This window comes from Macrobrachium nipponense, chromosome 2, assembly GCF_015104395.2.
Source record: "Macrobrachium nipponense isolate FS-2020 chromosome 2, ASM1510439v2, whole genome shotgun sequence".
Lineage (NCBI taxonomy): Eukaryota > Metazoa > Arthropoda > Malacostraca > Decapoda > Palaemonidae > Macrobrachium > Macrobrachium nipponense.
Window position 1 is genome coordinate 61232220 of NC_087201.1, and position 9896 is coordinate 61242115.

General features: G+C 44.8%; 2 protein-coding genes across 2 annotated transcripts in view; one reads left to right on the top strand and one right to left on the bottom strand.

Moving 5' to 3' along the window:
• LOC135220637 (ATP-dependent RNA helicase DHX15 homolog) overlaps positions 1–9148 on the bottom strand; it is a 64761-nt gene extending 55613 nt beyond the window's left edge. Inside the window, exons 1-2 of the mRNA XM_064257956.1 lie at positions 8985–9148; positions 8466–8685 (exon numbers count right to left, since the gene is read on the bottom strand). Coding sequence (XP_064114026.1) covers positions 8466–8685; positions 8985–9043 — 279 coding nt within the window. The 5' untranslated portion in view covers positions 9044–9148. The remainder of the gene's footprint in view (positions 1–8465; positions 8686–8984) is intronic.
• LOC135221193 (putative pre-mRNA-splicing factor ATP-dependent RNA helicase PRP1) overlaps positions 1–9896 on the top strand; it is a 171045-nt gene that overhangs the window by 121432 nt on the left and 39717 nt on the right. The window lies entirely within an intron of this gene.

Sequence of the window (9896 nt, forward strand, 5' to 3'; positions counted from 1 at the left end):
CGTCATTCTGACATTTGCGTGTTGCCTAACTTTGTCAATACTGCCCTGATCATTTTCATTGGAGGAAAGGCATAGAGGTCCAAGTCCGACCAATCTAGCAGCATTGCGTCTAAAGCGAACGCTTCTTGTCGGGTACGGGGGAGCAATATATTGGCAATCTTGTTGTCTTTTCCGTGGCAAACAAGTCCACTAGAGGTCTTCCCCACAGATTCCACAACTGCTGGCATACCTGTAAGTGCAGAGTCCACTCTGTCGGTAGTACCTGATTTCTCTTGCTCAACTCGTCCGCTCTTACATTGTATCTCCCTGTACAAACCTGGTGAGCATTCTTTGTCCAATTTCTTCGCCCAGATGAGTAACTCCCTCGTCGCTTCGCAAAGAGAGAAGGGGCGAGTCCCCCCTTGTTTCTTGATGTACGAGAGAGCTGTGGTGTTGTCGCAATTGATGACGACCCCTTTTCCCACCCTGTATACTTCCTTGCTTGGCAAAGGCCTTCAATCCCAAATGTATTGCCTTTAGTTCGTTTAGATTTATATGCCACTGTCTTTGACTGATTGTCCACAAGCCTGACACTTCCTTCTTTCCCCCCCAGCACCGCTCCCCATCCTTGATCCGAGGCGTCTGAGAAGAATGCAAGGTTGGGGTTCAGTGGCCAAAGAGACAGACCCTCCTTGAGTCTTTTTTCTAACCTCCACCAAAGGAGATCTTGCTTTATTTCCTCCGTTATTGGAAAAAACAAAAGTGTCTGGGACTCTCTTCCTTTCCCAACTTGCTCTGAGGAAGAACTGAAGAGGCGGTCTCATGTAAAGTCTTCCCAGAGTTACAAAACTGTCTATTGACGCAAGGTCCCCAAAAAGACTCATCCACTTGCTAAAAAATTAATTGACTTTTCTCAGGCATGAACTCACTCTCTGTTCAGACAGAAAAGCCCAAAAAGCTACTGAGTTCATCGTCACTCCAAGGCAAGTTAAAATTTGGAAAGTTCGGAATCAGTTGAGATTTTTTGAAATTCATTAAAAGACCCAGCTCTTCTGTCAGTGAATTGTCTTCTGCAAATCCTTCACACACCCTTCTTTCAACTGTGAACGGAGCAGCCAGTCGTCTAAATAGAGCGCTACTCTTATTTCTTCTAGGTGTAACCACCTTGCTACTAATGAGAGGACTCTTGTGAATACTTGTGGCGCTGTGGATAGTCCAAAGCATAGGGCCCTGAACTGGTATGTCCTTCCCTGAACCACAAATCTTAGGTACTTCCTTGAGTCTATGTGAATTGGAATGTGGAAGTACGCATCCTGTAGGTCTATGGAAGCCATCCATCTCCTTGACGAAGTGCTGACAAAACCAATGGGTGGTCTCCATAGAAAATTTTGTCTTGCTCACAAATTTGTTCAGGGCACTGACATCCACTACTGGTCTCCACCCTCCCGAAGTTTTCGGGACAATAAATAGGATTGTAAAAGCCTGGGGTGTTCTGATCTTTTACCAGCTCTATCGCTCTTTTTTCTAATAGAGCTGACAGTTCCTTTCTCAATGCGCAACATTTCTCTAAGTTTGACGAGTAGCTGTCAAACTATCGGGACCTTTGACAGAGGAGGATGTTTTACAAACGGAATCGAATATCCTTCCTTCAGTACCAATACTGTCCATGGATCTGCTCCTCTTCGTTCCCAAACTTGCCAGAACTCCTGGAGTCTGGCTCCGACTGGTGTGTGAAGGAAATTCCCTGCTCATTTCTTAGAAGTTGTTATCTTATTGGGCTTAGGACCGAACCTAACTCTAGGCCTCGATCTCTGCAATCCTCTTGTTGGTGCTCTGCCTCGAAAGGGCTTCTCCTGCTCGACAACTGGCGCTGGGCGTACACTCGAAGTCGTCGTGCCTTTCGGCTTCTTAGCCGACTGAGCTAAAAGGTCTTCAGTTGCTTTCTGGACCAGAGAGGCAGAAATTTCAGACACTAAATCCTTAGGAAAAAGGTTACACTTATCAAGTGGAGCGAACATAAGCGCCGACTTCTGGGTTCTTGTTACTCCCTTAGATGTAAATGCACACCAAAGCTGACGTTTCTTGAGGATCCCCACAGTTAATAAGGAAGCGATTTCAGTCGCTCCATCCCTTATTCCTTTATCAATACAGGACATCACATTGGAGAAGTCACTAAAATGTTCTTCTGACAAGTTAAAAGACTTTGCCTTTCTTCCCAAGGCACCAATCGACCAATCCAAGAAGCTTATTACTTCCATAGACTTGAAAACCACCTTCAGCAAATGATCTAATTCGCAACTCGTAAAGAAAATCTTCGCTGAATTCAAAGCAGAATGTCTGGACGAGTCACTAGGCTGGAGAAGTCTCCATGAGAGGAGGCAGTGCCTCCCAGGGAGAAGGCTTCCCCAGTTTTGTACCAAACTCTGCTCTTAGTTAAAAGTCTCGAAGGAGGGAAACAAAACACGGTCCTACCTTGCTCCCTCTTTTCTCGCAACCACTCATCCATCTTTTTCCAACGCCTTTTTAGCTGAAATCGGACAAAACCAGCATAATGAAAGTTGAAGAATCTGGTTTAGTATCCCTAGCATACTGGGATTCAGGTGAGGCGGGAGTGGCTGGCAAAAAAGATTCTGGAAAGTTATCTAGGAAAAAGTTGAATAATTGTTTGTATGCCTACGACCGAGTCTCCTTCTTGCCTTCTACTGCTTCTCCTTCTGACGCTCCTGCTGATAAATTGTCCTCCGCTTGTTCTTGATCCACTGGACAGTCTAACTCCTGCTCCACCAACTGCATTGAGCTCTTTGAAGACTCCTCCGGTAAAGTTCTTAATTAAGAAGGTGTAGAAGGGTAAAGGAAGCTGGTTGCTGGCTTCTTACCAAATACCCCCAAAATATTCTGTATTTTTTATTCATCTCTACTAAGAAGTTTATTAGAATGCCCTGAAAGAACCCAACCCAAAACTTGACTTGGTTTCGTAAACTCTCTCTGTTCCAAGTCAATCAAGTCAGGCGTATGGAGGCGCTGATACTACCGTATCAAAGCGCTTGGCCGAGTCCGAATCTGTGCGTCTAGTAGCTTGGCGTTTAGCGGCTGCTCTTAGAGAAGCCAGGCGCTTTGGCGTTTTTTGTCGAATCTGTGTCTAGTAGCTTGGCGGTTTAAGTCGGCTGCTTCTTTGATAAGCAGGAGGGCTGGGCTGTGGGTAACGCGGTTGTTCGTGTCATCAGGTGGCTCTTCTACTCGCGTAAGCTCCTTCTCGTGTCTAGGTACATCAGACTGGCGCTTATCAGTCACCTCGCGACTGGAAGACAGAACGCTTCCGGCGCCTCCCAAAAACTACACGACGGCTCTTCCACAGAAGCCGTGATCTTCTTCTTGGGAATTGCGGCTGACGAAACTTTTCTCGTTCTCTTTAGTGGACGAGATTCGTCCTTAAACCTCCAACCTCTGCGAGGCGAATCGTTTGCGCTTGAAGAAGACAAAAGACACTTCTGCGATACTCCTCGAACACCTTTATAGCATTGCTCTTCTGCCTCAGCCGAACTTGCGGCAGAATCACCTGAGAGGCGACTGCTCGGATGTCAATTTCCGCTCGTCTCCCTTCGGCTTTCGGCATGCCTCCTCCCAATGTCCGGGGAGTTTGGCAGGGGCCCGGGCCCAGGCCTCGGAGAACGAGAGGACCGAACAGCCGCCTCCTCCACTGCACTATCACTTAACACAACACTTTTCTTATTCTTATCTAGCATCAAAGTATGCACTGATTCTCCTAATTTATCCATTGCTGCCATAAGCACGCTAAATCTTAAATCCATCTGTTCCCGTAAGCTGGCAACGGTGACGGGTTCGGGAACAACGGTGTCAGGGTCAGGTAATATGTTAGGCGTATCTGGGTTAGACATAGAACAAGGAAAATCCTGACTCTCTATTCCTGAGAAGCTAAGGAAGAAGTCCTAGATGAAGCTTTCCTTAATTTATCTTTTTCTAGCTTTCTCATATAACTCTCTAACTCCTTCCAGCCTTTATCAGTCAAATCCTTACATTCATCACATGTTACACTTTTGCTACAGTTCTGACCTCTGCAATTAACACACAAAGTGTGCGGGTCTAACCTAGCTTTAAGTAACCTGGTTTGCAACCCTTGCTGCAAACCCTAAAGTAAGATTCCCCGAATCTGACAGTTATAAATTTAAAACCCTGATGAAAAAATCACCACAAAATTGTTGCCTATCTGGCTAAATAAAGATAAATTAGCAACTGCCGAAAAAGCCAAATCACCAAGAGTAAGTCACCCCAAATCGATGAGTATCCGTCGTGAAAAAAACAAAGAAATTCCACCAAACAAAACCGGTGTTCCTGCGACGGCAGAAAAATTCTGAGGTTTAGTTGTGGTAGTTCTACATTCCCCGGTAGAGGTAGGGGGTACGGGAATCACCTGACCAGTCCAATTAGCGCTGCGTCGAAATTCGAATTCTGCCGTGACGTCAGAGACTACAGCTATATGTAACTACCAGGTAAGTTGCATACGTAAAAAAATACGTTCGAGCAATTGTATTTAAACGAAACAGATTTCGGTAAATACAAAAGCTGAGGTGATGCTATCGTAACAATACCATAAAGTATCTCAAATCGAAACTGGTAACTCCTGGGAGGTTGCAGGCAATCCCGAGTTGCAATTCAATAAGATACTATTCGTCTCGGTCACAATCCGTAGAGATAACTACAGTATGTGCCTAAACCCCAGACAATTCAACTGATTAACAGAATCATGTCGTGAGGGTAATATACGTAGTATATTTATAAGTTCCTTACAAAGACCTTCATACTAAAATCTTTCCCATTCGAGGAATGAGAATAAGGATTAGAAGCCGATTCAACCCTGCGAAGGGATACGTCACAGAACCGAGAGTGTGTTTCTCGATAGTTCTTGAGATATGCGAGAGCTGTGGAATTGTCCGAGTTGATCTGGACCACTGGGTAAACCACTCGTTGCTAGAAGAACTGGAGAGCCAACCGAATTGCTTCCAATTCTATGAGATTATGAGCCAGGACATCTGTACCCCTCTCCAGATGCCTGGCACAGTTTCGCTATCCCCTTAGGTGATCCTTGACTTTGAGAGATGTTCAGAATCAATATATAGATTCTTGGCGATGCTATTTCAGTTTTCCGGGAGGACAAAAAACTGGAGAGGTTCTGAATTGCAGTCTATTCAGGGAAACAAACTTCTCCAGTGAGGAAATGGTCCCCAGCAGACTCATTCATTCCCTCACCCGAGCATGTTTCCTTCCCTAATAAGGCTGCGCTTTGCCTTAAGCAGGTGTGCATTATTATAGTGCTATACCGCGGTAGACTCGTACAGAATTCTGTTACCTTGTGGTAAACAGAACCGAAAAGATCTAATATATATCTCTGTTGAAAAAATTCTCGCAAAGCGAAGATGATGTTCATTCCTGCATGCAAGAATTCCCTTCAACCCGAGGCTAAAGTCTGTGATTGTAGGGCAGAGATACGGTTAGTCAGTCAATCCCGCAGGAGAGAGAGACGTAACCAACCGCGCATGGCAGACAACCAGCTGGAACTGAGCTGGCTCTAGTGACAGCAGTGTACGTTCGCCGACTCGCACTACTCTGCCTGAGTTGCCAGCTACTCCATTCTACGAATGAATAGGATTATCATCATCATCGAGCAGAAAGAAAACTCCCAAGCTGGTATATTTAAGCGAAACGGAATTTGCTAAATATAGAAGGCTGAATCGGTATTGTCGTAACAATACCTTAAATATCTAAAAGGGAAACCGGCAATTCCTGGAAAGTTGCAGGGAGTATCGATTAAATGCAATAAGAATAATCGTCATCTAGGTTGTCCTCCGTATTGGTAACTACGGTATGCGTATAAAACTTGAACTATACAATCGCTTGATAGTAATAATAAAGTTTGTTCATACTTACTTGGCAGATATATATATATCTGACAGGTAAGTATTGTAGACACTTGGACAGCTACCTCCCTACTACACCCTTTCCTTGAGGTAGTGACTAATGAATGAGGGTTCTTCAGAATCTTGTCAATGAGAGCCTATCCGCTTACGCAATCGAATGTTATTGGGATCTTTGTCAATGGGGAGAACCCCGTAAATGACAGAAAGTAATCGAAGACTTTTGAGCATATCGTCTTCCCGATTCCCGTAGAAATCGAGGAAGGGGCAGGATTCCTGCTCAGAGACTGGGCTTACGGCAGGGAGGACCCGAAGGTTTCCCTTAGGCAGCGCCTTCCCAAACGCAGAAGAGGAGTTTATGACACCGAAAACTGCTTCAATTAGATGTTCAAAATCAAAAATATCCATCGTCTTGAACAGCCCTTTCAGATGGTAGTGCAGATCTGAAAGTGTTTAGGAAACCAACAGAGAGAGAGGAGATCAAGGGACCGAGGGCCGAAACTTGTCAGCAAACCAGTCTTATAGAAGGCACGTCGACACCTTAATAGATGAATATGATGACGAAGTAGGCTCTTCTTCATTCGCAGGTTGCGAATCGCTTGAGGACTCTGTCTCCTATACGGGAACAGGAGAAGGGACCTTAACAGACCGCGAAGCAATTAAACCCTGAGGCTCTCTCTTTTAATTGAGGCTCCCTCTCATAAAAGGGGGTCTCCTACTTGGTACAGAAGTAGAAGCTTCCTTAACGAAGAAACACGGTTCGCCTCTTGAAGGCGTGAAGAGTCTTGAAGAGCGTCAGCAAGAACGCGATAGCATCGACGAGCATACACATCAGCGTCCACCCGAGCGTCAACTGGTGCGCGCCTGGCGCCCTGGTGTCCACTGGCGCACGCCTGGCATCTAGCCGAGCATCCAGTTCTAGCCGAGCGTCAACAGAAGCGTCCAGAATGAGGAGAGGAGGGGGGGGGAGCGTCTTGTGAAGCAGGAAAACAATCCTTGCTACAAGAGCAAAGACATTCCTTCCTCTCGACAGAACGTCGAGTAGCTCGAAAGGCATCCTCGTGAGGGTCTTGCCGAGCGTTTTGATGCATAGAACGCCGTCTTGAAGGGAGTCCCGAAGAGGAGAGCGACTAGAGTCAAGAGAAGCTTCATGACGAACTTCCTGACGTGACGTGGAGGACTAGAATCGTCAACAGGAGCAACCTGAGAGGCGTTTTGGCGAGCTGCGCGCCGTTCATGAAGCGCGCGAGCATTACAAGAAGACGTACGGCGATCGCTGTCAAGACGACCCTCCTGGACATTCTTCATCTATTGACAAAGACGACGGCCGCCTGTGCGACATCTTGCGTCTTTGTCACGCTTACGAAATTAAATTTAGAGGGCGCGAGTCCTTCCGAGAGCTCCAACCCCTGTGCGGGGAGGACACCTCGGAGGACGAGAAGCAATCCTTTATGATTCGTGCAAGATCTTTGGCAGCCTGGGAAGCATCAACAGGTCCTGCCGAAGAGACGCCAGATCGGTGGGGGGAGTCCCCGTAACCCTCCTTCGGCTTTCGACTTGCCCACTCCCTGTGTTCCTGGGAGTCCGACAGAGGTCCAGGCCTAGAGGCATTATAGGGCCGATCTGACGCCCCCTCCAAAACACTAGGGGCACTACACTTCGCAATACTGATTGGAGAGCGAGTACTTTAGATTCCAAAATACGGATGGAATCCACAATAACAGAAAAGGCATTACCTGTCGCAGACATAACCCAATGGCCCGTAGGCCATACTACAGGGTTAGGCAAAACAAAGTCTACAGGAAGGTTAGCAGGTTCACTACCCTGACTTCTGTTTACTGATGCAGTTTTTTTTTTTTTTTTTTTTTAAGGAAGACCCCTTGATTCAATCACACTCTAATTTCCGTACATACGAATCATACGTCTTCTCTTCGGAATCAGTCAAACTCTCACACTCCTTACATCGATCATTCAATAAAGAAACATGCCCTATACACATCGTGCATACCAAGTGAGGATTTACCGAAGCTTTCGGTAGCCTCACCTTACTCTTGCAGACAACACAGTCTGAAACTAGCCGAACTAGATTCAGACATCTTATGCAAAGGTTAATCACAAACAATTTACGATAGCGTATGCCTAGCCACAAATCCAAGTCAATAAACCAAAAGACAAATAGGATACTTAAGCGGCAATGATAAGTTTACAAAATCCTAAGACGGAGGTACTGAAAACAGTTGTTGACAGTACCGGCAACAGAGAAAATCTGAATAGAAAATGGGAATGGTTCCCGATACCCACCTCCCAGCGGCGGGAATGGGTACTAACCACCTGGCCGACCACTGCGTGTGTCGTAGGTTTTGAAATTCTGTCGGACTTCGGAGAATACAGCTATATATATATATCTGACAGGTAAGTTTCATGAACAAAAATAGAAGCACTACCTCGATTTTTAACATTTAAGTTGCTGTGCCAGTGGAAAAATAGAGCTGTGTGATTACTTGTTAAATTACTTACATATAAAAGTCCTCCTCAATGAAAAAGCAAATTTCTTACCTCTGCAACACGCTGAGCAACAGACATTGCTGCCACTCTTCTTGGTTGTGTACACGCTACACCCTTTTTACCTTTGGATCGTGCATATTCTACACACCATTGTGGCATCTGAGTTGTCTTGCCAGATCCAGTTTCACCAACAAGTACTATAGTTTGATTACGATCCAAGAGCTCAAAAAATTTGTTCCGATACTCCCACACAGGCAACCCAATTCTCTTTCTGAAATATGGACCAGGCAGAATTATAATATTAAACAAGTTCTCTTCAGCAGACTAAAATTAAAGAGAACTTCAATGAAGTTAAAAACTAAATGTCAGGCATTCATGTCCTTTATTTAATTCTTTTGACAAATACCAAAAAAGAATTTGTTGTTCAAATGAAGCAATATGGATAATTGTCTTTGTAAACAGTATAAGAAAAGAAAAAAAACTTATGCAGTATATTAAACACTAAAGATGTTATTTTCAAATGAAACTTTCAGCTGGAATACTTTACATTCTGAAAACCAAAAAGCTTACCTATATAATTCATAATATCTTGGAGTGAAAGGTAAATTTGTGAATGGGTTCAGACTCATGGCTACTGCGCCTCTCTGGGGAGCATTATTGTTTCCAGTGGATGCAACATTGTTGCCTGCACTGTTATTACTTCCTTCTCGTTCTTGCTCTGGATAATGTCTGTGGTAAAGAAAAATGTCAAATTAAATAAGGAATTTTGGCAATTTCATGAATAAATTTCAAAAACAGATGGCACTACTTAAAACTAACAAGTTTCTGATACCCAGAAAAATCAATACCATACATATAATACATGTAATGATGACATATTACGTACAGTGTAAGAATTAGCATAAAGTAAGGAAAAATATAAAAAATTGGAGAGACAAATGTGAAAATTTTCTTAGAAGTGTTGAAATGCTCTTTAAAACATCAAAAAGTTAATGGAAGATATTTAGAAAAACTGTTACCAATCACAATAATGTTGAAAGTACAGGGAGTGTCCCTGGCTTACGACAGGTTCAGCTTATGACGTTCCGAGGTTACGACGCTTTTTAATTATATTAATCGGAAATTATTTCCAGGTTTACAGCACATGTTCCAGGGTCACAGAACTGATTGATTTTCCCACTTACGATGATTTTCAGCTTACGGCGCAGGTGAGGGGGAACGCAGTCCCTAGCATTTCCCCGTCTTTGACTTCTTCCCGGATCCTCCTTTGGAGAAGGAGGACTGGGAGGAGGACTGACGGTCACTCCTTACCGCAGAAGTCGAAGGCTGGATCTTTCCTCTTGGCTTCGACGAGGCCGTCGTCTTGGCCGCAGAGGAAGCGCTAGCTGAGCTCTTTGGCTTAGCCGCAGTGGTTCGAGGCTGCCCAGTTGCCTTCGAGACTGCCTGGTGGACTAAGCGGTCACTGTCCTCAGTGCGCCGCTG